The 27,750-nt window shown below is 43.7% G+C and overlaps 1 protein-coding gene across 1 annotated transcript in view; it reads left to right on the top strand.

Moving 5' to 3' along the window:
• MARF1 (meiosis regulator and mRNA stability factor 1) overlaps positions 1-27,750 on the top strand; it is a 59,767-nt gene that overhangs the window by 10,517 nt on the left and 21,500 nt on the right. The window contains exons 5-16 of the mRNA XM_075899363.2: positions 8,710-8,936; positions 14,154-14,271; positions 15,431-15,603; positions 18,406-18,834; positions 20,149-20,312; positions 20,396-20,557; positions 21,852-22,041; positions 22,675-22,853; positions 24,359-24,439; positions 24,798-25,034; positions 27,037-27,156; positions 27,549-27,724. Of these exons, the coding sequence (XP_075755478.2) occupies positions 8,710-8,936; positions 14,154-14,271; positions 15,431-15,603; positions 18,406-18,834; positions 20,149-20,312; positions 20,396-20,557; positions 21,852-22,041; positions 22,675-22,853; positions 24,359-24,439; positions 24,798-25,034; positions 27,037-27,156; positions 27,549-27,724 (2,256 nt within the window). The remainder of the gene's footprint in view (positions 1-8,709; positions 8,937-14,153; positions 14,272-15,430; positions 15,604-18,405; positions 18,835-20,148; positions 20,313-20,395; positions 20,558-21,851; positions 22,042-22,674; positions 22,854-24,358; positions 24,440-24,797; positions 25,035-27,036; positions 27,157-27,548; positions 27,725-27,750) is intronic.

Raw genomic sequence — 27,750 nt, 5'->3', positions numbered from 1 at the left:
ACTCCCTTTCATTGATGTAGGCTGGGTCTCTGCTACCGGCTTATGCCAGCATAGCTACAGTGACATAATTATTCCAATGTATACTCCCTATTGAAGATTTCCTGCCAGTCGTTAGGCTACTAGTAGGAGTCACGAATGGTCTCGACCTGGACCTTGGTTCTGTTCTGAAGCCTCCTCAAGTTAAATAGCCTTCCATCAAAACGGTAGCGCAAATCGATCCCGACATTATTTTCTCTAAAGGCATCAATCAGCACAGCAGAGAACATAAGGCTGAAGAGACTGGGGGCCAGGACGCATCCCTGTTTCACACCGTTTGTAACTGCGAATGACTCTGAATAATTGCCACGATCTTGGACTCTGGCAAGCATGCCGTCGTGGAACTGCTTCACCATTTCAATGAAGGTATCTGGGCATCCAAATTTGGCCATAATCTTCCAGAGGCCCTCACGACTGACAGAGTCAAATGCTTTAGTTAGATCCACAAAGACCAGTGTAGAGCTGGACATTCTGTTCTTGACACTTTTCTTGTAGTTGTCTGGCGGCAAATATGTCAGTAGTACCTCGTCCTTTCCTGAAGCCACACTGACTTTCCGGCAAGAGACCTTGGTCAAGGTGCTGTGTGAGTCTGCTTAAAAGTATTCTGGGGAGGACCTTTCCTGCAACACAGAGCAGAGTGATTCCTCTGTAGTTGTCACGAGTGGCGATTTCCCTTGCGTTTGTATAGATGAATAATAGACGCATCTTTGAAGTCTTGCGGAACGCGTTTGTTTCCACATCTCTCAGAACATTTCAGTAAGCCTCTTAATTAACTTGGGCCACCAGATTTATAAATTTCAGCTGGAATAGAATCAGCTCTAGGAACTTTACTGTTGAAGAGCAATTCAGTGGCCTTTTGAGTTTCCAGTACAGTTGGAGGATCTTTCGTTGATCTCCACCTGAGGTAGGCGGTTTATTGTCTCCTCGTTGATAGAAGAGGGCCTGTTAAGGACATCAGCAAAGTGCTCTGCCCAGTGATTAAGGATCTTCTCCTTATCAGGGAGCAAAGTACTACCATCTGCGCTCAAGAGATGTGACTGGGCCATACACAGCCTGAAGAGCATTGTAGAAGTTCTTCATATCGTGTCTCTCAGCAAAGGCCTGGATCTCATCGGCTTTCTGGCTCAGCCATGTGTCCTGCATCTCACGTAGCTTCATCTGTACAGTCTGACTTATTTTGGTGAAGGCAACTTTTTTTGCTACAGACTTAGGGTCGCTGCTGTAGGCACGATGGAGACGATGTTTTTCATCCAGCAATGCCTTGATTTCTCCACAGTTTTGGTCGAACCAGTCCTGGTGCTTTCTTGTGGTGATGCCAATTAACTTGGAGGCAGTGGAGTAAACCAGCTGTTTGAAAGGTGCACCAGCTGGGCTCTATATCAGCGTCAGTTCCAGTGGTTTCCAGCTTAAATGCCAGGTTGTCAGCAAGTGATTGTTGGATGACGCTGTCTTTCAGTCTGGAGACGTTTAGGCGCTTTGGGACCATAATGCCTTGTGGACATCTGGGGGGGCCGAATCCTAAGGTTCATCTTTGAGATGAGCAGTCTGTGGTCCGTCCAGCAGTCAGCGCCACACATAGTCTTGGTCACACGGACATCCTGTCGGTCTTTCCTACGGACTACTATATAGTCAATTAGATGCCAGTGCTTTGAGCGGGGGTGCATCCAAGTTGTTCTGTTACGTTTGGACAGGCGGAACACGGTATTAGTTATCAGGAGATCATTTGTTGCACATGTCCTCAAGAGCAGATGTCCATTGCTATTACAGCTACTAATGCCATATCTACTGATGACTCCCTTCCAGGAATCATGATCAGTACCAACTCTGGCGTTGAAGTCGCCTAAGACGATCAGCTTGTCTGACTTTGGTATTGTAGCAATCAGCTCTTCCAGGTCTTGGTAGAATTTGTCCTTGATGTCTTCTGGGTTAGTCGTTGTTGGTGCGTAAGCACTAATAAATGTGACTTGCTTTTTCCCAGACAGAGGTAACTTCAGCACCATCAGCCGGTCATTGATTCCTCTTGGTAGGTTGGATAGCTTATTCACCAGATTTGTCTGCACAGCAAATCCAACTCCCCACTCGCGGTGTTCATCTATTCTTCGCCCACTCCAGAAGAAGGTGTAACCTGCTCCAGTTTCAGTCAGCTGTCCTTCCTCTGCCAGCCGGGTCTCACTCAAAGCTGCTATCTTGATCTTGTAGCGAGCAAGCTTCTTGGCAATCAGGGCAGTTCTCCTTTCGGGTCTGTCAGCATCCGTATGATCCATGAGGGTACGTATGTTCCACGCTCCAAGAACGAGTGGAGTATTATTGGTTTTCTTTGTATTTCAACCGCATAAGCGGGATTCCCACCAGCCGCGGTAAGCTGGTCAGGATTGGTGAAGCAGGCATTTTTTAGGGCACCTTTTCTAGCCCCTTCCTCAGACTACGGAGGTAAGCAGCGCTATCCTAAAAAGGATTGCTCAGTCGCCCAGGTGGCTGCCGAAAACCACTGCTGCTTCAGATCAGTGGAAGACGACCCTATAGCCTGAGCCACCTGCGTGCAGGTTCACCACTGCGGCCGCCAGTGTATCCACACCTGCCGTTTTGCAGCTAGCCCATCGCCGCAGGACTTGGGGTGAAGGAATGGATGATAACATGGGTGACATGCGAGTAAATTTGATTAAAGTGAGGGAGAGTTGCGCATCGTCAACCTCACACTCTCGTCCAAGCTCCATTGCTCCAGTGGCAAGACATAGTCAAGACGGCTGGAATGGAAGCTGGATGCAGTGGATGACCAGGGCGTTCTACGTGTCTTGCCATGCTCTATGCTGTCCACAAAGCATTGCTGGAAATCGCCTTTCTGCCCGTTGACCACATGGTGATTCCTTTGTGCAGTCCACCGAAACCAGTCTTCACGTGCATTGGGTGACAAGTCCAAAACTCACCGATGGTTCAGAGCCCATCGGCTACCCTCACCTGGTTCAGCCGACCAGTCGAAGCCGTTGCCCGTGGTGTGGCCACTGTGCACGCTATAGCTACTTGGAGCCACAGGTGAGAGCTGAGTGTCAAGTGGGGACCAAAGGTGGACGAACCACTCCCGAGGGAGTACGGCGTGTCCTCCGACCAGAGGTGCTACCCCTCCATGAACACCCCATACACCACACTTTCTATTTGCGGATGACTGCGCCCTCAACTCAGGTACACAAGAAGGCATGCAACATTGCATGAATCTATTTTCCTCAGCGTGCATGAGCTTCGGCCTCACGGTCTCCACCAAAAAAACCAAGGTTCTGCATCAGCCCACTCCTGGCTGTGACTACACTGAGCCATCCATCACTGTCAATGGCCAGAAGCTCGAAAATGTGGACAGGTTTACATATCTTGGCAGCACTCTATCGAAGGCAGCCAACATCGATGAGGAGGTGAATACTAGAATTGCCAGAGCCAGTGCAGCTTTTGGAAGACTTCAACTTAATGTTTGGAATCGAAGAGGCATTAACACTGAGACCAAGCTAAAAGTCTACTCGGCGGTCGTCTTGCCCACCCTCCCCTATGCTCGTGAGACCTGGACTGTATATAGTCGTCATGCGAAAAAGCTGACGCACTTCCACCTGAACTGTCTACGGAAACTGCTGAAGATAAGATGGCAGCATAAAGTTCCAGATACTGATGTTCTTCTACAGGCTAATATGGCAAGCATTCACACCATGCTTTGCAAGGCACAATTCAGATGGGCTGGCCATGTTGTGCGCATGTCCGATGATTGATTGCCCAAGAATATGCTCTATGGTGAATTACAACACGGCTAGCGATCTCTTGGAGGTCAAAAGAAGAGATTTAAAGACACCCTTAAGGCCTCCCTTAAGAACTGTAACATAGATCCTGGAAATTGGGAGAGTATTGCTGAAGATCGTTCCGCCTGGCGCAGACGAATACATGATGGTGCAATAGCCCATGAACAAAAGAGACTGCGTTATGCTGCAGAGAAACGTTGTCTTCGCAAGTCCAGGGCTGGTATCTTCTCTTCCTCCGGTCGGCAGTCCGATCTTTCATGTCCCCACTGTAACCGTCAATTTCGGGCTCGGATTGGACTAATCAGCCATCTCCGAACCCACCCGCAACTAAACTGATGACACTGGGTGGTCCTCATCGACCTTGATGGACGAACAGCAGTAGGAGTGCTGAGTGGCAAGCTGACAGTCCCAGTCTCAGTACAAGCCTGTTTGTGCTAAACTTATGAGAAGCCATGTTGTTTCTGCTTGGGAAGCAAACTGCTGTTGCCATTTTAGGTGTTTTATCCAGCTTTATGGCTTTTCAAATATATGATTTCTGATGAATCCATGGAAGAATAACTCACCAGGCATAATAACCAGAAGTTGACCAGAAGAGATATTTGCTGGAATCTGCATGGTATCTGACACTTTTTTGTTCAGGTCTATGTTCATTTCTTTGGACACTCTCTCTTTATTTTTATAGTCTCTAAGGCAGCTGTTTTCAAACTTTATAACCACAAGATCAATTTAAGTGCAATATACGTTCTACCTCATACCAAATACCCTTGCCCCACTTCCTTCCCGCCCCTCCTTTGCGGCCCTGCCCCTACTCCACCCCTTCTCCGAGGCCTCACTCTGATCTCTTCATTCCCCTTAATCCCCCATCCTCATTCACTTTCACCAGGCTGGGGTAGGGGCCGGGGTCCAGGCTCTGGTCTTGGGCCAAAGGATTTAGAGTGCGGGAGGGGCTCCGGGCTTAGCCCAGGGTGGGGACTTGGGATCCAGGAGGGGTTTCAGGGTGCAAGCTCTGGGAAGGAGTTTGGGTGAAGGGGGGACTCTCATATGGGGCAGGAGTTTAGATGTAGGAGGTGGTTTAGGAAGCAGGCTCTGGCTGGGCACCATTTAACTGAGATGGCTTCTAGGTGGTGGAGCAGTGGGGTTAAGGCAGGCTTACTCCTGCCCTGGCCCTGCTCCACTCCTGAAAGCAGCTGGCATGTACAACAATGGCTCCATGGCGCCATGTGCTGCCCCTCATCTACAAGCACTGAGCCCACAGCTTCTACTGGCCACGTTTCCCCATTATAGATCAATGGGAAGCTGCAGGAGTGGTGTCTGCAGGCAAGGACAGCATGTGGAGATCCCCTGTTTTTCCTTTCTCAAGGGCTGCAGGGATGTGCCAGCCACTTCCAGGAGCAGCAATTACTCCCACCACAATAGGTGGTGGGACATTTTAGAACTCACTACTCAATGAATTAAATTCAAGTGTAAGAGAGAAATGAAAATTATGAAATGCAGAGACTAGTCAAAAAGCAGAATTAGCACTCTGCAGCAGTGAAAGAAGTAACAACAACCCCTTCTGTATGTGTTGGGCTGGGAGCTGAAAATGAAGGACAGCGTGTGTTTGTGAGAGTAAGAGACACACACTTTGTGTGAGAGTGACAGAGATTTGCATTGCCAAGCTCCCTCCATCCTCTTCTCTCTGTGTGGAGATAGGCTGCAGAAGTTGGGGAAAGAGGGACACCTTGACATCAGCACTGTCTCTCTTCTTCCTCCCACACCTGCACAGCAAACAGGAGGCGCCCTGGGGCAGCTTCAAGGCAGGGGAGCAGCGTGACAGGGGGTGAAGGGGCAACTGAAATGCCAGCGCTTGATAGCTTCATGGCCTAACCAGTCAGGAACACCTGTCAGAGGCTCCAAAATTTGCCAGTAGATCTCAGTCTACTGGTTGATGACCACTGTTCCAAGGAGTTGCTTTAATTCATCATCCATAGCCTTCAATTTCTGTGTACTGTAGGGTATGGAGTGGATGGATGGAAACATGATTCAGCTTTTCTTGGGCTCATTCTGTATGAGCAGAAACTTGCCTTTCTTCCTCCTTGACCAAAATAGCAAATTCCAAGCCTTACACCAGTGGTCCCCAACCTTTTGGGGCTGCCGGGCGCCTGGGGGCGGGGTCACCCATATGCTGCGTGCCCGGAGCTGGCACCACCCATGCACCACACTCCCGGGGCTAGCGCCACAACTGTGCTGCACACCAGGGGTGGGGCCGCCCATACGTCGCACACCTGGGGCCAGAACAGCCCATGTCCCGTGCACCCAGGGGCGGGGCTGCCATCGCCCATGCGCTGGGTGCCCAGAGCTGGCACCTGTGCCATGCGCCCAGGAGCCGGCAGCGCCCATGCACTGCACGCCCAGTGGTGGGGCTGCCCATGTGCTGTGCACCCAGGGCTGGTGCTGCCCTTATGCCACGTGCCCATACGCCCTCGCACCTTACACCTGGGGGTGGGGCCGCCTAACCACCATGTGCCCGGGGTTGGCACCACCCATGCGCCACATGCCCGGGGGCGGGGCTGGCCCCGATCACTCAGCGGGTGCACAGAAATGGCCCAGCAGGCGCCATGGTGCCCGCAAGCACCGCGTTGGGGACCATTGCCATACACCTATTCTTCAATTTAGATTGTTAACCTGTAGGAGAATCTTGCATTTACCGTGTAATTCCTTAGTCCTAGATCAGGGGTTCTGTATTAATAATTTTTGATGGGAGGCCACAGCTAGAATTTAATAAGTGGTCAAGGGCCACACTCTTCCATGATATTAATGGAGGAGATGCGGGGTCTGTGTTGGAGGAGGTTGGCTGCAGAAGGGAGCTTAGGGTAAGGGGTTGCAGTGCAGGAGGGGGTATGAGATCTGGGAGGGAGCTTGGGTGAAGGATGGGGTTGTGATTTCGGCAGGAAATTTGGTGTAGAAGGGGGTGCAGAGTCTGGGAGGGGCTATGGGTGCAGTAGAGGATTCTGACATGGAGAAGAGATTCAGGAAGGAGTGCAGGGTTTAAAAAGGGGCAGGAATCTGGCTTGCAGGGGATTTGGGTACAAGGTCTGGGAGAGGGTTCTGACTCATTGTAGGAAGAGGTACAGGGTCTCAGAGTGGGGGGGCGCGGAGTATTGTGGGGAAGGAGGGCCGGGCTACCAGAAGCAGGCTCTAGCTAGGAGGTGCTTACCTTGGTGACTCCCAGTTAGCATCCCAACAAGTTCCTCAGCCAGAGTCCATTCCCCTGCACTGGAAACTGGCCAGTGGCAGCTGTGAGATTGTGATGGGATGGGGGCAGTGCATGATGCCTCTCTCCTTCTCCCCATGGGCTCGCAGCTTTCAGAGAGCTGCTCTGAACAGTGTGCAGGAGCGGGGATGGGCAGAGAGCCTTGCTGAGTCTTCAGTGGGCTGGATCTGGCAGCTTGATGGGCTGGATCCAGCCTATGGGCCATGTTTTGCCCACCCTTGTTCTAGATAACCACTTAGTCCAGAGTTGACATTCCAGTGGAGTCCTTCTCTGATAATATTTAAACTGTATGATTTAAAATCCTATTTCCCAATACTAAATCAATATTCATTGCATGCGCAGATCGCCCGAACCCGGCTCTTTTGGGTTACAATCTTCTCTCCTGTGGCGAGTAGATAGTATTATTTGTCAAGCCCTGTTCATTATGAACTTCTAGTTGTGTAATGTTACTTGAGCTACAGAGTAGCAGTTGAGATGGTTTACATGGTTATTTTTAATGCTGTAGTCTGAACCCAAGTTGTGGACCTGGGCTGAGACTCACTGCCATATGTTCTAGTCATGCAGACATACCCTAAAGGGTTTTTTGTTTGTTTTCAATGAAGAAGAATATTTTACACATTAAAGTGCTATCACCTTGGAGGTGCTGGGCATGGATCCGTTTCATAACAGATTGTCTTCCCAGGCCTATACAGGCAGTCCCCGACTTATGCGGATCCGACTTACATCGGATCCGCACTTACGAACGGGGCTTTTCTCGCCCCGGAGCTCGCGGGCGGCGGGACCGCCCAGAGCGCAGCGGTCCCGCCACCGCGTCCTCCGGGGCGAGAAAAGCTGCTCCGGGTCTCCCTGGTGTGCTGGGGGGGGGCCTCCCCAGCACAGCAGGGAGACCTGAGCAAAGCCACACAGGCGGCGGGAGCCCGCTGCCCATGCGGCTTTGCTCCTTTGCCCCCCAGCACAGCAGGGAGACAGGAGTAAAGCCGCAGAGTCAGCCGGGGCAAAGGAGCAAAGCCGCACGGGCAGCGGGGTCCCGCCGCCAGGACGCCTTTGCTCAGGTCTCCCTGCTGTGCTGGGGGGAACTCCCCAAGCACAGCAGGGAGACAGGAGCAAAGCCGCAGAGGCAGCGGGACCTCTGCGCCTCCACGGCTTTGCTCGGGTCTGCCTGGTCTGCTGGGCGGGGAGGGGGCGCAGCTAGTGCGCCTCCCCTCCCTCCAGCAGACCAGGCTTTTGTTGCGGGACGCCTGGGGTAGAGCAGCTGGGGTGCTGCTGGGTTGGTCCTGCGGGGACCTACCCGGCAGTGCCCCAGCTGTTCTGTCCCAGGAGTCCAGATTCAGCCGCTGTTGAAACTGATCAGCAGCTGATTCCAGGAAGCCGGGGGCAGAGCAACTCTGCCTAGGGCTTCCTGTAGTCAGCCGCTGATCAGTTTCAGCAGCTGCTGAATCTGGAGCCAGTTCCGACTTACATACAAATTCAACTTAAGAACAAACCTATAGTCCCTATCTTGTACGTAACCTGGGGACTGCCTGTAGTTCTTAAATATTTAGAGCTTTCCATCTTATCCTTATGTCTTTTATGCTTATAACTAACAAACTGTCATATTGTCAGCATTTCCCAGTTTAACCTAAAGGTTGTTCTGTTAAATCTCTACAGGATCTCCAGAAGTTGCAATAACAGGCCAGGTGCTGGAAAACTTGCCCCCCATTGGAGTCTTTTGGGATATCGAAAACTGCTCAGTTCCTACTGGCCGCTCAGCCATAGCTGTTGTACAACGCATCCGTGAAAAGTTTTTTAAAGGTCACAGGGAGGCAGAATTCATATGCGTATGTGACATTAGTAAAGAAAATAAAGAAGTTATTGAGGAGCTGAACAACTGCCAGGTATGGAAATATTATACTCTATTAACTCGAGGCATTCTGTATAAAAATAATAAATAACCTTTAATAAAAGACTTGCTTTTGTTCATTAAAACAATTTAACTGAAGAAGGTAGAAGCTATGATTTTTAGCTGAATTTATACATGCATTAATTTTCTTAAGAAATCATAGACTTGACAGCTACCTCCCCAAAGCACTTAGGGTATGTCTACACTACCCTCCTAGTTCGAACTAGGAGGGTAATGTAGGCATACCGCACTTGCAAATGAAGTCCGGGATTTGAATTTCCCGGGCTTCATTTGCATAAGCGGGGAGCTGCCATTTTTAAAACCCCGCTGGTTCGAACCCCGTGCAGCGCGGCTACACGGGGCACGAACTAGGTAGTTCGAACTAGGCTTCCTAGTTCGAACTACCGTTACTCCTCGTGAAATGTAAATTATAAATAGGGGCCTGTCAAATTCTTGGCTGTGAAAAATGCATTACAGACTTTGAAATCTGGTCTCCTTGTGAATCTGGTTATTGAGGGGCATAAGGCTATCAGGAATTGTGGCATTGCCAGCCTTCTGTCCTGCCTTCAGAGTTGGGTGGCTGGAGAGTAGCAGCTGCCAGCAGCAATGCAGAACTGAGGGTGGCATAGCATGGAGATTGGGGTTTCTTACTTTTTGTGGGTGCAGGGCTGGCCTTAGGAGTGGGCAACCACCCAGGTTGATGTAGTCGGGGGCATTATGATGAATCCTTCCTTCCCCCACACCAGTCAGCCCCAAGGTCCTTTGAAACCCCAAGCGGTGGGTCCAAAGCCAGGACAGAGTTGGGGGCTTCTACCATGCACTGTGTTCTGGGCCAGCAGATCTTGCTTTCCAGCTCAGAAAGCAGCAGCACAGAAATAAGAGAAGCATAGTATAGTATTGCCACCCTTCTGTGCTGCTACTGGCAGTTGGCGCTGCCTTCAGAGCTGGGCAGCTGTTGGCCCTGAATCTAGCTCGGAAGGCGGCAGCAGCAGCACAGAAGTAATGGTGCCAATACCACAACCTCTCTCACAGTCATCTTGAAATCCTCCCCACGACAACCCCTCTTTGGGTCATGGTCACCACACTGGGAAATTTCAGATTTCAATATCTGAAATGGTGAATTTAAGACTTAAAAAATTCAGTGACCTGGAAATTAACTAAAATGGACTGGAAATTGATAGAGCCCTAATTGTAATGAAACTATCCTCATATCCTCCTTTATGGTGGTAGGACTGGGAGCTGTTACTTCTGTATCTGTAGCCATATCTCAAAAAACTAGGCATACAAATCATGTGACTTGTTTTGTGTGGCTTAAATTCATTTAGTCTAATCTCTGTGCTTGACCTACATTTTGTTTTGAAATTTGTTTTTAAAGTGCAACGTGTGAGTATATTCAAGTCTAAAGTTGGTTTCCGATATTTTTTTTTTTTCTTGACTTAGATTGACTGGGGGTTGCGCCCCTTGCTTGCTATGCTCATTAACCTCCCCACCCCTGGGGGTAGACAACCCTGGCTTTCCCCTGGCCACCAGGGTGGGCCGGGCCAGGCCAAAGTTGCACCAGCCCCGGCTTTTTTCCACCCCCTACTTCAGCACAGACCATACCAGCTCCAGCTCTTTTCTCCCAGTGCCCAGGCCGTGCCAGCCCTGCCTTTCCTTCCTTCCCCCTCTCAGCCCAGTCTCCCCCAGTCCTGGATCTTTTTCCCCTTAACTAGGCTGTGCCAGCTCTTCTCCCGCCCACTTCCTTCTCTCCTCCCTGCCCCCGGCTGCTCGGGAGGGCCCAGGCCATGGCGCATCAGCCCTAGTTCTGCCCTCAGTGGCCAGGTACGGTGAAGCCCCAGCCCTGCTTTGTTGGCTCGTGGATAGCCCCAAGCCTGCTGCTGGAGATGGGAGTCCAGCCACAGCTAATGCTGCTATCTGCACAGGGTTGGCAGCATCTGAGCCCTAGGAGTGCAGGCAGAGATCGTGGTGCCTGCCGCCAGCACCTGGCTCTGGGCTTGGGCTGCAGGGAGCAGGGAGGCTGGCAGCGTTGGCCCAGAGGGAGAGGTTGGGACAGCCCTGGGCCTGCTGTTGGGGAGGGGAGCCTGGCCATGGCTAATACTGCTGGCTGGCAGGGCCGAAAGCATCTAAGCTCTAGGAGTGGGGCAGTGAAGATCACGGCCTGACATGCTGATGTCCCTCTGTCATCCCGCAGGAAAAACTTTTTTTATATATAGCAAGATGAGCAGTGTTCTGAAATTCGGAAAATGACGAAGTAAAATTGCACATAACAATTCTATTAGAAAATGTACCTTCTTTTGAAAGACTGATATAATGTTTAGTGGTCTGAAAAATGAATTGTCCTTAAGTAACAAAGATTCTGGTGAAAATAGAAGCGTTTCACTTTGAAGACCAGTAGTGTTAAAACTATTACAGTAATTTGGCTATTGTTGGAGACCAAGTGTAATTCAAACAGTATCCTTATAAGTAAATTATCAGATATGCCAAACTTGCTTGGTTACACTTTTGAGAGATTTTAACACCAGGATAATCTATTTTATTTGTTCTTTTTGGTAATCACTCATTTGACTTCTTTCCACAGGTCACTTCCTGTTGTCAGTTACCAGTGTGTATAAAATGTTAACCAATCAAGGGTTACCGTATGAATACTATGGATATATGGTATTGATTAATTTTAATAATCGTGTAACCACATCAAAACTTAGTGGTTGCACAATTATTTGATAGTCCCCAGGGTGGGGCCTGTTCATGGGGGACAGAGACTGTGCTGGCATCCCATGGAGTAGCCTTCCCCGCCCACCCCCATGCTGCTGTCTCTGATAGAGGCAGCAGCACTCAGCGGGGAAGGTTGGGGGGGGGACAGGTGACTGCTGCCTGCCTCCCCCGCTGCTGCCTCTACGTGCAGAATGCTAGGTTTGATCCTGCCTGCCCCCTCTTCCTCCGCACTGCTGCCTCTCTATCAAGTGGGCAAGCAGACTAGCAATGTCAAATATTAATTAATTGAATAGTCGGTTAACTTCATGAATACTTATCGGTTATTTAATTATTCTACAGTCCCAAAGGTTGGAGCTGGCAGCCAGCGTGTTCTGGCCGCACTCCTGAGGAATGCTCTGCGCTGCTGTGTCTGTATCAGAGGCAGCAGCATGGGATGCCAGGTGGGAGCTGGTCCACAAGAGGAGCCAGTTTAAAAACTAGCTCCTCTTGCAGACCGGCTGCCTGTCGCCCTGCTCTGCTGCCTCTGTATCTGAGGCAGCAGTGCAGGATAGCAGCAGCCCCTGTCTGTGGCGGGGGGGGTGGGGTGTCTGAGCTCCTGGACCCAGCGCGAGCCAGAACTGAGTGTGGCTGCCTGCCTAGTTCCTAATATACTTTAAATGCAGAGCCGCAGCATTTAGGTCCTGGACCCAGCGCAAGATGGGACTGAGGCGGGCTGCTGGCCAGCCTGCTAAAAAATGTACTGGCGGGAAGGAAATGTGTGTAGTCTATATCATAACCCACCCCTCCCAATGCTCTCCTCCGCCCTGCTGCCTCTGATACAGGCTTATCAATTAATCATGTAATCAACTACACATTGTCATCCCTAATGAATGCTAGGAGATCTTCATTAGTAATTCCTTTTATCTAACAAAAGTTTTGATCGCTAATACAATACAGTGAAGTGTAAATATTTCATACTTCAGTTGCTTTTTATCATTCAGCTTCAGCAGCTTTTGTCCACTCATTTTGGAACATACTCAGCAAACACTTAAAACTGACTAAAGGTCTAGTTGTTTAAGTATGTTGTGTTGGGCTTCCTCCTTGTTTTGCCCTATTTCACAGAAAGGTTTCTGCTTTGTAGTCTATAAATTGTCAAATATGTAAGGGGTTTGTTAATTGCATCTGTCTCTTTTGGTTTCTAAGAGAAAATTAAACCAGTCCTTTTAAAAAAAAAAAAAATACTAGAAGGTAATTCTAGTAATTCTTCAGGGCGAGTGGTGTGTGGGGTAGAAGTTAGGGCAGAGCCTTGAGGATATGGGGGGCAGTGCAGGAGGCTGGGGGCATGTGATAGTGAGTATTGGGGGGTGAGGAGGGACTCAGGTCAGGGGTTCCTGTCTTGCAGGGGTTTCTCTCGCTGCTGCCCTGGACAGCAGAGGCTCTCTCTCCAGCTCCCTCCCCCCAGCTGGTAGCCAGGGCCCAGGGGAGTGGGGTTTGGAGCAGAGGAGTTACTTACCCAGCCTGGTGGCAGGCAAAAAGGCAAGACCCAGCCTGCCATTCTTGGTCATTCCTGTCATTCTTGGTCATTCTCGCTGCCCCAAGTGGTCACTCGGCAGCATGACATCCCTCTGAACAGCAGAGTTCTGGAAAACTGTCCCATTCTTGTCACTTTCTGTTTTACTGGCACAATCCCCCTGATTTTGCTTTAAGTTAGAGTAAAAGGAAACTGCATACCTAATTTGTGGCCTTACCTCTTACCATTTAGGAGGAGTTCTTGGACAAATAAATTTAAAAAAATTATTGGGACTAAACAGTCCAGAAGACTGATGCTCATTGGTTGTCTTTGTTTAATGTGTATCCATCAGTCCTTCTGACAGTTGTTTTGTTCATAGCAATGCTGCTAGTCTAGCAATTGGTCTGCTTTCTCTTCATATAAATAAGTTGAAAATAACTGCTGCATAAAATGATTTATCAATAATTCCTATGCATAGTTATTTTGCAGTTTTTAACTTCAGGTATTTAAAGCAAGGTATAAAGTGTTTCTCTCTCCTTCCTTACTTTATCATTTTAAAATATAGGTACAAAAATTAAACCCTGGTTTATTCTGAATAAAATAATTTGTATATCAATAGTAAAGCAATCTTTTTTGTTGTATTACAATTTCCTCCATTACACATCTAAGTTCATGTACCTTCTTTGTTGTCTGTAAGGACAAAGTTAAGTTCACAGTTAGATGCTCCAAGGTAAACTAGTTAGGTCTGTTTATTTCAACAGGAGTTTGTCCTTTTTAAAAAAGGGATATCTTCACTACTCTTAAGATCTTATAACTTCTCTTAACATTTTCCCCCCATGAAACCTTATTCTAGTTCACATGCTCTAACTGTCTAAAATCAGTGGAACTACACAGTTTTTTCAGTTGCTAATTCCTATTGGAATGTGTGTTTTAAATCTGTCTGATTTGTTATCAGTTAATGTAGTCTTCATGTTCAGTTCTTTCCTTAAGGCATCTTCTTTAATTCTGCAGGTGACTGTTGCACACATCAATGCCACGGCAAAGAATGCAGCTGATGACAAGCTCAGACAGAGCCTTAGAAGGTTTGCCGATACACACACTGCACCTGCTACCGTGGTCCTTGTATCAAGTAAGAATATTAATCACATTGCATAAATCCTTTCACTGTGTTCTTTTAAGGTGTGGGGAATACAGGAGGCTCCCACTTTACGATGGCCCGATTTACGACCTACCACACTTATGATCTTTTTCATAAGTGCAGAAAGGGCTGAAATCCCCCGACTTACATCCTCGGACCCACATTTACAATGGCGTACGACGCCTGTTGTAAATGCGGGCTTGAGTTACGATGCCCCCAACTTGTGACGTTATCCCTGGAACTGATCGTGTTGCAAGTCGGGGGCTGCCTGCTTATTCCTTTTAAGAATTTCCAGTTAGACTTTCAGACATCACACTGAGTGTTCTCTTCCCCAACTTGTTTAGAACCCACACCATTTAAGCAAAGTGCCCAAAGGAGAATTCGTGAGCAGTTCCAGTGATACTGATAAAACTGTAATTTTGACTACGGGAAGATGAATATTATTGTGTAATGCTTCTGTTAAACCAAGATGGAAACTTTTTAGCCATATCACATTTACTGTCTCTGACTGATTTTATAAATAATGGTGTTTGCTAATAGGAGGTTTCAGTGCCAACTTCAGATAAATTTTGAGTTTTGTCTATGTAAACTGTCTAACCATTGAGCATAATGAATGCAGATGTGTGTAAAGGTTTACTATTATAGGAGAATATAATTATAATATAACTAATTATTTAATGTATTGTCTTGGTTTTTCACTTCAAGCTATAATATTCCATTTTAAGGAAAAATAAATGTTACAGAAAGTAGGAATGTAAAATGCACTAGTTTGGTTAAATGTTTTGTTTAACCAGATAACTGTCACAGGCGACGGTGGCGGCAGGGGAGGGGCCCGCCATCTGGGCTAATTAACCAGTTACCTTTTAAGTAGGGCAATAAGCCTATTGTTAACCTCTTACATCCTTAACAGAAATATACAATACCAGTCAAACGCCTCCTGGTTAATTTATTGAATGTTACTTTTGAAAAGAAAACCTGGATTCCTGAATTTCTTAAATGCTAACTGCTCACTAAATTTCTACAATGAATGTTTATAGCCATTACTGTTCTTTCATTGGATGATTTGTTTATGTTGTTTTGGTGACAGAGAGCTCTTTTTAAATAGTCTCTTTAACCACTAATATTGGTGGTGGTGGGGTGTCTTTTTCAGCTGATGTAAACTTTGCTTTGGAACTCAGTGACTTGAGACATCGGCATGGTTTCCACATAATCTTGGTACATAAGAATCAAGCTTCTGAAGCACTCTTACATCATGCTCATGAACTTATCAGGTTTGAGGAATTTATTTCAGACTTGCCTCCAAGGTTACCATTGAAAATGCCCGTAAGTGACTTTTTATTGCACACATTATAAAATATATAAAATGTATATTGATCTTTATTTTGGGGATGAATAGGTGAATATCAGGTCACTTCTCAGTAGGACTGCTATCTCTCACAAGGCTGTAACTTTTTGGAATTGGTCTTAATTTCATCTGAACACCTAAGTACTGATCCCTAATTAAATAATCAATATCTATTTTATCAATTACTTGTCTAAGGCTTAACATATATTAAAATGAAATAATAAATAAATAAATAATAAATGCAGAAAGCAATCAAGCTAAAATTCTTGTTCACCTAATGTAAACTTTTGTACAAAATATACATTTCTTAAATACCATTTCTCTTTCAGCACTAAAGCAAGCAGTTTTGGAATACACTTGTATTTCTGTGCTCTCATGATATAAACAAAAGATAAGAAATCTGAAGTAACAACTTAATATTTCCTTAATACTGGACTGCCTTGATTTTTTTTTTTCTGCCTTGTGAATGTGAGGTCACCATCTTAGGGTATGTCTAGACTACATGGCTCCGTTAACGGAGCCATGTAAAATAGTTTATTCGGCATAATCAAAGAAGCGGGGATTTAAATAATCCCCGCTTATTAAAATAAAAATGACCACCGCGCTGTGCCAACGATCAGCTGATCCGGCACAGCGCGGCAGTTTAGACTCCGGTATGCCTCGTGAAATGATGCTATAGATATTTTCTGTTAGTCTCTTATAGGGATGTTATATAGCGGGTAATAGAATAGTCTTAGGGCACGTCTAGACATTTTACTTTTGAAAGAAGATATACAGGAATTTGCATATCTTCTGATCGCATTTTCAAAAGAGGATTTTTTGTGTGTGTTTGTTTTCGAAAAAGCAAGCAGTCTAGATGGGGTTCTTTTGTGGGGGGGAACCCTTTTTTCGAAAGAACCTGTAAACCTCTTTTTTTGAGGAAGAATGGTTCTTTTGAAAAAAGGGTTTTTTGGGGGAAAGAACCGCATCTAGACTGCTTGCTTTTTCAAAAAAACCTCTTTTGAAAAAGCAATCGGAAGAAGATATGCACATTTCCACCAAATTTGCATATCTTCTTTTGAAAACAAAACATAGTCTAGATGTGCCCTTAGAGGTTGGTTGACTAGTCTATAGTCCTTATGGATGGAGCTGGCAGCCAGAGCACTCCGGACCCACTTCCAGAGATCTCCTGCTACCCCCACTGTTGCCTCACTATCAGAGGCAGCATCCCGTGTGTGGGGGTCCGAGCTCCGCACAGACAGAGGCTGCTGGTGTGGGTAGGGGAGTGGAGAAGGCAGCTCTGTCTGTGGTGGCCTGGGTGGCAGGAGCACAGCCTCCCTGGCCCACCATTCACCTCCTGCACTGCTGCTTTTGATACTGAGGTAGCGGGGCAGTGGGAATGAGAGTAGTTGACTAGATGAACAGACTCCTTGACATTTCTAGTCTCTAAGGTGCCACAGGAGTACTCGTCATATTAAAATGACTGTTAGCTTCATCCTTATTAAAATCTGAGTGACTCAGGTATCATCCAAGAATGGATGTCAAAGAAACTTCTCAATTTTGCATATTTAGACTTTTTTGTACCCCTGTTGGTGATCTTGTGGTATTGAAGCAGCAATTCTCAGTTTCATTCCAAAACATCCTTCTGTATTTATCTCAACTTGTTTGTCTGTTTCTCCATTCTGTGATTGCTATTTCTTCCACTCTTTCTCCTGCTATTATTATAGTACCATAACTTTTTGAATGCCGCAGGTAATGGGATGACTGCTGTCCTATGATGGGGTGTACCAGGCACTTGTTGACCCCTGCCAGAGTCCCCTCTACTGTGGCACATGCCAACATAAGAAGTGCCCTGCTGGAAGGCAAGAGCAGCAACTTCAGACCTTCCCTGGTCCTCTAGGGATATTTCCCCTGATAAGCTGCATGCAGAACTATTGAGGGTTGGTCCTCTGTCACCTAGAAAGGCTTGAAGCAGGTGGGGGCCTATTGGGGATCAGATAAATAAGGGCTGGCTGATCTTATTGGGGCCAGTGCTGGGTGAAGCCAGGACAGGGAAATAATCTCTTCAAAGCCATGTCCTGAGGTTCTCTTATCATGAATGCTAAGAGAGGGGATAGGGTAAAAATCTCCAGTTTGCTAGGGCCCTGTGAAAGCAGGTTTGTGGAGGGAACGCCTCATACTGCTGTTAGTGCTCCCTTTCTGTCCCTAGACCCAGTACCTGTGGAACTAACTCCACGAGGCTTCAGTGTGGGCAGAAAGAAAAGAAATGCAAAATCACCCACCTGGTAGCCACTACTCCATCCTGGTACACAACTTTATTCTGAAGCAGCCAAGCCCTCCCATTGTTTCTTTCCATAATGCAAATTCCATAATTTTTTGTGCCGAGAAATGCCTCTAGAATATTGTGGGTTATGAGATTTTTTTTCTCCACCATTTTGGGGGTTGCAAACACATGGGATGATAACCACTATTGCAGGGCAATGATTGGTGATTTGTTAGTGCATTAACCAGCCACTGTGAGTCTTAATGGCTACTGTTTCTCCTAACTTTCAATTATATGGGAGCTGAAGACTTGAGACTTCCTGAGCCTGGGTGTCCCAAGTGAGTTAAATCTTGCATTCTTAATTCTTTCTCTTAGTCTTACTACTTCCATGATTGAATTTTGGACCAGTAGAAAATAACCAAAAATGTAGTATCTGATATTTTAGATTTTTGTATATTAAATATTTTGGTGCTTATATAACCAAGCTCTTATGTGACCTCTTTAACCAAATATGTTGTTTTATTTTCTCTCTTGACAGCCATGCCATACGCTGTTATATGTTTACAATCTGCCAACAAACAGAGATAGCAAAAGTGTCAGCAACAGACTCAGGCGTTTGTCAGATAACTGTGGAGGAAAAGTTCTGAGCATTTCTGGCAGCAGTGCAATTCTCCGCTTTTTAAACCAAGAAAGTGCTGAACGTGCTCATAAGCGAATGGAAAATGAAGATGTGTTTGGCAACAGGATTATTGTGTCTTTTACCCCCAAAAACAAGGAACTCAGTGAAACAAAAAATTCAAACTGTGTTGGAGCTGAAAAGGTGAAGTCTCCAAAGAAAGTGAACAAGAACTCCAAATTGTGCCTCCTCAACAAAGATTCAAATGATCAGTCTTCCAATGCCAAAGCCACTGTGGGAAAAGGATTGCATGGATCTGCCACAAAGCCCACAAATGTTAAAAGTCTACAGGTATCATCATTCTTCATTTCTGCCATGTTCTTCTGGTGATTCCAGATTTGCCTCATCCCCCTTCTTTTCTCTTAACTGCAGTGTGATAGCATGACTTCAATTAGTGGAGTAAGGTGAATGATACTTTCTCAAAAGGAGTAGACATTTTCACTTTCTGCCTTCTCAACATCCATGTCTAGGACTGAATAAGAACATAAGAATAGCCATACTGGGTCATACCAAAGGTCCATCTAGCCCGTTCTGGCATTCCGACAGTGGCCAATGCCAGATCCCCGAGAGGGAGTGAACAGAACAGGGAATCTTCAAGCAATTCCTCTCCTGTCACCCATTTCCAGACAAACAGAAGCTAGAGACACCATTCCTACCCATCTTGGCTAATAGCCATTGATGGACCTAACCTCTTTAGGAGTTCTACAGGCCAATCATGTGCTATGTAAAGAAAAACTTCCTTTAGTTTGCTTTAGGGCTGTCAAGCAATTAAAAATGTAAATGTGCGATTAAAAAATCATATCATGATCAATCACATGATTAAGCGCATGTGCTTCCCTTTTGAAATGCTGCAGTGGCATTTCAATGGGACAGTGCTGCATGGAGCCCAGGATCAGCTGGAGTCCCCAGCTGCCCCCGGGCTCCATGGAGCACTGCTCCTTGGAAGCACCATGGTGGCGTTTCCAAGGGGCATCGCATTAGGAGCTTGGGATCAGCTGGGGACTCCAGCAGATCACCAGCTCTGCTGTTGCAAAGCCTCTTTGAAGTGCAGCTCCAAGGCTTTGCAACAGCGGAGCCCCTTTGAAGCGCCGGGAGTGGCACTTCAAAGGGGAAGTGCAGCATTAACACCTGCCATTAACACGTTGTTAAAATTAATGCATTAATCCTGTTCTGCATTAATCATAGGTGTTAACACAGGTCAATTGACAGCCCTAGTTTGTTTTAAACCTGCTACCTACTAATGTCATTTGGTGACCCCTAGTTCTACTAGACCCCTGGAATGGTACTGACTTTTTTGCTAACCAGGGATTCAAATCTGGTTCTTGTCCTCTCTTTGTATGTGAGGTCTAATTTCAAAAGAGAACAAGCCTCCAGTGTGCATAGAACTTAGTAAAAATCGCTAGTTGGAAATCTGTATCTCGTACTATTTACTATTCTTTCTAGCTTTTTCTAAAAAGCGAAAAGCATCTGCATGCTTCTAGAAAATCATGTTTTGAGTTTAATTTTACTTTTACACTTTACATGTAATAAAGAAGGGAGATTTATGACGAAAGGGAGGATAACTTTTTAGTGGCTGATCTATTTTTGTGTTTTACGCGTTTTAAGGAGCTCTGCCGCCTGGAATCAAAGACCATCAGAAAAATTGAAAACCAGCAAGACCAGTTAAGAGAGCAAACTCCTTCTCCACAAAACTCTAATGCAGCAAATCCCGTGTGCCTGGCAACCAAACACACAGCAATAGGAGAATTGACCTATAAATGCAATCAGAAGTATGTTAAGGAAAAAGATTTTTGAAGTTAATTCATATAATAAAATTGAGCTGTTTATTCAATGATGATTTTTTTTTTAATAGAAAAGACGCATCTATTTCTAGAAGCATTACCAACTCTCCTGTAGAGAAGAAAGATAAAGATGCCATTGTATTTCAGGTCAGCTACCCCTCTGCTTTCAGTAAATTGACAGCATCAAGACAGCTCAGTCCTCTGCTCATGTCACAGGGCTGTTGGTCATCCCGGTAAGTATCTGTATGATATAACATTGTCTCCCATCTGGAAGATGGAGTCTGGGGTTGATGTTAGGCTAGTTCCAGTATATAAGTAAATGGTTCCATATATTTGTGTATGGATTTTTCATTTAACATTTGCATGTGATGGCATTGCTCAACCTTAGATAAGGATGATAATCTAGTAATAGTGTGGTAGCAGCTGACAGGGCTGAATTTAATTAAAAAGGCAGTCTCCCTTTTTTTTTTTTTTTTTTTTTAATTTCAATTTCTTTTGTGCCTGCTATTTCCTATAAGTCCTTATCTCCTTGTTATTAGTGTGGTAGAGTTCAGTATTTCAGAAGCATTCCATTTCTTAAATAGCTGGGGTGTAGACATTTGCATCTTTAGGCAGGTAGGTAGTTAGTAGGTTTTTCAAAAGCCCCATTGATACCTAAATACCTTTGAAACGCTGGTCTTTTGCTGCTTTAGATTGTTTGTTTATACAAGTTTGACTCACTTACTAGTCAGTAGAAAGTACATTTTATGAACAAAAATTGTATCAACCCCTAATATTATGTTGCTTATTTTGATCAGTCTTAAAAGACAGATTTTAGTGTTTTTCCAGGATTATCTTAGGGTATGTCTACACTACAGCGTTATTTTGAAATATCTAATTTCAAAATAGTTATTTCAAAATATTTTATTTCGAAATAATGCATCTACACACAAAATGCGTGTCGTAATAGCTTTTTGCTATTTCAAAATAGCGCGTCCACACTGATTGGACGCTGAATCGCATTTAAGGCCAGCTGGTTCCAGCAGGGCATCAGGTCAGAAGTTACTTTGTGGCCAGGGCAGCCAGCAGGGCACCCTGGGAATGGCTGGAGGCTCCCTATTTCAAAATAAGTGTTTACACAGCTCTTATTTTGAAATAGCAATTTCAAAATTGGCGCTATTCCTTGTGGAATGAGGTTTACCAATTTTCAAATAAGCCCTCCACTATTTCTAATTAACTTTCCTAGCGTCTACACAAGCCAACTGCTATTTCAAAATTATTTCGAAATAATGGCTGTTATTTCAAAATAACTTTGCTGTGTAGACATACCCTTAGAGATTTTAATCCTTTTTAATTAAAGGAACAAAGCAAGTTTTCAGTTCTTGTATTTGGCCATGTAAACTAAATTCAAAATGCATTGAAATTTGCAAATCTATTTGCTTAACCCATGCTTACATTTTTTATTTGCACTTGTAACATATGTATATCAGATACAATTTTGTAATTGCCATATTTATTGAATAATATTAAAATGTTTGTTTTAATTAGGAGTATGTCTCCAAACCTCTCAAACAGATCATCCCCACTTGCCTTCAATATTGTAAATCATACCAGTGGTATAGACTGTCCTGATCCTTTTGCAAATGGTGCAGATATTCAGATCAGCAATATAGATTACAGATTGTCCAGGAAGGACCTGCAGCAAATTCTGCAAGAAATCTTCTCTAGACATGGCAAGGTAAACCATAAAATCCCCTTGAGTTATGTTTTTTACTTTCCCCAAGCTTGTATTCTCTCCTTTAGAGGCGCAGGCTATTTGTATCTAAAGATACCGTAAAATATTAGCACTCAGAATTTGGTGTTTCCATTTACCATGTATAATCTTGTAGGTGTGTGTACTGAAAGCTTTGTATGTAAAACTCAAAATGAAGCTCATGTTTTTGCTTCATTGGGTGCCTAGAACTCCAGATGGTACATCCAGAGTCACTGAAAGTGTTACGTTCCACTGTGTTTGGATAATTCAAAGCATTCATTAATTTTAAAAAAATTCCTGAAAACTTATGTCCTTATGTCAGCTTCAGAAGTTTAAAATGTACAGTCTAAATACTGAGCTGATATTTTGAATCACTAAAAATGACTTGAAACAGAAGTTGGATGTTACTTCGCTGTCAATTCTAGAAAACAAAACTTCAGGGAAAGAGTATTTCTGTGACTTCCACTTAGGAACAGCTTTTTAAAAAACTGCATAGCGTTTATGGTAGTTATAAAATAACGTTGACACTTTTCTATTTAAAAATGACAATTGAATGATGTACATCTTTTGTACTGTATTTGTATTGTTTTCGTGATACTTTTTTTCCTCCCCTTTCAGGTAAAGAGCATGGAGCTCAGTCCTCACACAGATTATCAATTGAAGGCTATAGTTCAAATGGAAAATCTGCAAGAAGCTATCAGTGCAGTCAACAACCTTCACAGATACAAAATTGGCAGCAAAAAGATCCAGGTCTCCCTAGCTACAGGATCTGCTAATAAATCTCTGTCTCAGCTTAGGTAAAAAGCAGCCTAGAACATTGTGTTAGATTATGTCTATAGGCTAAGGTTTGTTCTTCAAAGTGTCAAAGTAAAAATACTATGAGGGGGAAAAAATGCAAGCTTGTGCCAGTTAACTAAAGTTCATTAGACAAGATGAAAAAAGTCTTACTGTATTATGTAGATCAACTCTACCTACATTTAAGTAGTCTAGAAATGCCAAATGAATTCTGAAGGTATCAGATGTTCAATTAGAAGCATCTGGCTCCTGGATTCACTTCCTTAGTGTAGTGGGACCTTTATCACCCAAGTCCATGGGGGAAAATTAATTAAGTTTACTTCTAACTATATGGTGTTCAGAAACGTAAGGATATGCTTTTTCAGTTGGTGTAGACAATGGACATTAACTCTCACTCAATCTTTTCAGTCATTTTAACTTTTTTGATGATAAACCTAGATTTTATATTTGTATACCACTCAGATTAATTGCAAAGGAAAGGCCTCCCTTTCACCCATTTAGTTGTGTGACTAAGTTCACAAGTCTTAAGGGGGGAAAAATCTGGAATGTGTTTGGTGTTCTTGTGTGTGCGCGGTTTTATGGTTTGCTTATTTATGGAAGCTTATAGGTTTGGAAGGTTGCGAGGATTATAATACATTTACTGCATTTCTGTGAAATAAGCCATTGGAAGCAATTATAGTTATTCTATCAAAATACCAAAAAAGCTTTAGATTAAAGAAGAATTGTTTGTTGGTTTAGCAAATTTAGTTTTTGTTATCTCATATAGTTGATCGTTTTATTAATTCTCATTATTACATTGTCATACTCTTTTATTTCCTCACTTAATTCAGTCAAGATTTAATTCAAGTTGATAACTTCTGATGATGTAGCCTTAGTAATACTCTGGTTTCTCTTCAGATTGTATAAGTCTTTCGCCTTTTACTTTTCATAGATATCTGGGGCTAACCTTTACATGCTAGATTTTGAATAACTCCTTCAGAAAACAATCGCAGTGACTGAACTCTACAGGGTTGAAGTCTAATACATGTAGCTATATCCTGTTCTTGATTGCATTGACTTCCATGGCATTGCCTGGATATAACAGAATTTGTCCCATGATCTCCTCATGTCTAATATACTAAATTATTATTCACAGATGTAATTTAAGTGCATCCATAGTTTCTGCCTTTAAAAGTTCTATCATTTTCAGCTCTCAAGAATGCAAGTGGGTTCTGTTTGTTTGAATGCTTTTTCTTGATTCTACATCATAGTAGACTGGATAACCCCGCTGTTCAATATTCATTTTTATATGTGAGGGGTTTAAACCGAAGGCATCCTCGCACTAATACTATTTTAATACTGTTGACATCAGAATTAAACTACTGTAGTGTAATTTAGGAATAAAAACTCCCTATGTTTGTCAGCAAAGTAACTGAAGATTTGAATGCTATTAAAGAGTACACAGATGATTTAAATATAAATAACTATCTTAAACTTTATTTCTGACACTTCAAAATTACATTTGCAGCTCAGAAACAATGACCATTCTTCAGGATGCTCCTGCTTGTTGTCTACCAATATTCAAGTTCACAGAAATCTATGAAAAAAAGTAGGTTCTAAATTGCACTTGTTTTAAATTACTCTTTCAGAAAAATCACAGTTCCTGTCCTTGTACAATAAATTACTGTGAAGGTATAAAATATCTTTTTACTGGTATATTAGCCTCTGGATACTCAGTATGTTGCAAAAATATTAAGTGAGTTTTCATAACTACTTTTTAAAAATCTCTTTAGTTTGCTTCCTTCTATGATGGAAAGATTTGTGATTTGAATTAGCCTACTGATTAATTTTCAGTAACTTGGCTACTTTTTAATTATTTTCTTAGACTGTGGTTCATTACTGCATACTGTAATTGAACATTTGTTCTAGTTTTGCATGGTGAATGTTTATTTTTATGTTCATTTTAGATTTGGACACAAGTTAATAGCATCAGATCTGTATAAATTAACGGATACTGTGGCAATCCGTGACCAAGGAAATGGACGCTTGGTGTGTCTCTTACCCAGCAGCCAAGCCCGACAGAGTCCTTTAGGATCTTCACAGTCTCATGATGGCTCATCAGCAAATTGCAGTCCCATAATATTTGAAGAACTGGAATATCATGAGCCCATTTGTAAGCAGCATTGTCTGAATAAAGACTTTAGGTAGGCTGTGTATTCAAAAATTTTTGAATTTTTTTTTTTAAACAGGAAAAAGATTAAATTTATCAAAATGATTTTTCTTTGTATTAAATTGTGCACTTTTTAAAAGAAGTGAACCATCTTGTGAGATGCACATCTTATAGCAGATTTAATCACTCTTATGAATTAAAAGTTGAAGTGTCTGATCATAAGTCCATAAACCAGACTTCCTGTGAAGAGTAGAAATGCTGTTTATAGAGTTTCACAGTTGGTACAGGGCCAGATAACACAGATTTTATTATAATCCTGTTTTAGTGCACTCATCTGTTTGAGGATGTGGTGTTTATGTGTTGCAGTATAATTACCAAGGAAGAAATGCTTATTCTATTGAGACTGACATGCAAATCTCAGTCTCATTGTTGGTTAGAAGGGAATTTTTTTTGAAAGTGGTTAAAAAAGAATTGCTTTATTTTTTCACTGTGACTTTTATTGTGAGCTCTTTGATAATTCCACTTAATTTACCCTCCCAACAATCTGGTAAAGTTGGCAGCCCATCGTGACCTGAAAACTTCTATAAGTTATATCAAAGTTAAACGTATGTGCAAATCGTAGGTTTTGGTGTCAACAGCTCAAGTTGGCAGCAGATAGCTGGCTGTGATGCTGTCTCTCGTCATTGTATCCATCTAAGTCAAGTCACATTACAATAGCTACAGTAAAAGTATATAGAATATCTTCTGCATTATTCCTGGGGGATTTGTTCCAAAAAATTAAAAATGTTGCATGTGGAAATTTAAAATTTTAAAATGTCTGCATATTTTATTTGTCAAAATAGCACAATACAAACATGCCAATTTCAGTTATTTTGGCAGCTTATTTCAAAATACCTGTCTACAGGTTTGTCTGTAATAATGCAGCCAAAAAATGGAAATGTTTTTTGCCAAATAGATTCCTTGCTTTGCATATTAATAACTTTGCGTATTAATTCATTTAAACTACAATATAGAAATGTATTTTCCAAACCTCTCAGAAGCAGTGCAAGGGTTGGGAAAGCTAGGAGTAATGAAAGAGCTGAGGGAGAGGAAGATAATTGCTGAGAAGGAACCTGGGAGATTGTTAGGTGTGGATGGGAGAAGTATAGAACAAGGTGGGGTCTGGTTTGTTTTTTGGGGGAGGAGTGGGGAATTATTGGGGAACCTCCTCCATGTAGACCCTGGCTGATCTCTATCCTCTCCTGTTCAGTCCGGTACATCTACCCTTTCCCTATATGTCCCACTCAGCTACTTTTCCTCCCTCCCGCCATCATCTGTGTCCCTGCACCTCATGCCTATGCATTCCCAATCCAATTCAGCCCCTTCCCTAATCTGTCATCTTCCCCTCTTCCCTTTGCTAGCCTTTCTGAATCCGGGTCTGTAAGATTCCCCAACAGTTCCATGTGCCCTGCTTGTCTGTCTGTCTGTCTGTCTGTCTGTCTGTCTGTCTGTCTGTCTGTCTGTCTGTCTGTCTCTCTCTGTCTGTCTGTCTGTCTGTCTGTCTCTCTCTCTCTCTCTCCCCCCCCTCTCCCCCTCTCCATATCCTATGCCTCCTCACTTGGCCCTGCAGGCAAGGTGCTGAGAAAAATGCAGCTGCTGGCTGCTATGGCCAGTGAGCTGGCTCTGCCTCTCTTCTAGTGTCACATCAGCCCCAGCTGGGCAAAAGGTATAATTGCAGCACCTCACCAACAGAATGTATTTTCTGCAGAAGACATGAATTCTGCACAGGCGCAGTGAAGTACAATTCCCTTCCGAGTATCCAGTGTTACTTCTCCAGTTAAACAATTATTGTAGTTGTCATATAAACCTTATATGAATGGGAGGGGAGGTAGTTCATGAAACTAACATAGCTCATACTGGGGAAGAGATGGGAGTTTTCATACTAACTTTTTCTCAACCTTATCTCCAACTAGCACCAGTACATACATACACACTTTACTTCAATTTGAGGCTGATGAAAATGTAGTTAAGTACTTAAACTTCTCTTGTCATTATAGTGAACATGAATTTGACCCAGACTCCTACCAAATTCCTTTTGTGATTTTGTCTTTGAAGACATTTGCACCGCAAGTGCACAGTCTGCTGCAGACCCATGAAGGCACTGTGCCTTTACTAAGGTAAACATGCTTAACTTTGTTTCTTTCAATCCATGAATAGATACAGTAAGGATTTTATCTCCTCTCTTTTTTTCCTAATTAAACTTTTATGAACACACTGAAGTGCTGTGTTTTCTTAATAACTAAGTTTTGAGTACTTTAGCCTTATTTAAAAAATTATGCGAGCAGGTGAGTAAAGACTGCTTTTATTGTTTAAAAATGTTTTCAAAAAGTTGTGCAAAATGTAAGCAGTCGGTTATGAAATATTCACAGAGCAATTTTGTTCATAAGATGGCTAAAGTTTTTTGTGCAAGAAATGTGTTGATATTTATGGGTGATATTATTGTTTAAGATATGTTGTTTATAGTATTTTAGTAATTAGAATTTTTCTGTTCCGACCTTTGTTTTTAAAGCTTTCCTGATTGTTATACGTCAGAATTCAGTGATCTAGAAATTGTGCCAGAAGGTCAAGGAGGTGTTCCCTTGGAGCATCTCATCACCTGTGTTCCTGGAGTTAATATTGCCACTGCCCAAAATGGCATTAAAGTTGTTAAGTGGATACACAACAAACCACCCCCACCAACTACAGGTAAATATCACTTTTTATCTGGCTTT

Source organism: Pelodiscus sinensis, chromosome 15, assembly GCF_052426305.1.
Source record: "Pelodiscus sinensis isolate ZL-2025 chromosome 15, ASM5242630v1, whole genome shotgun sequence".
Classification (NCBI taxonomy): Eukaryota; Metazoa; Chordata; order Testudines; family Trionychidae; genus Pelodiscus; species Pelodiscus sinensis.
This window is presented reverse-complemented; position numbering and strand designations above follow the sequence as displayed.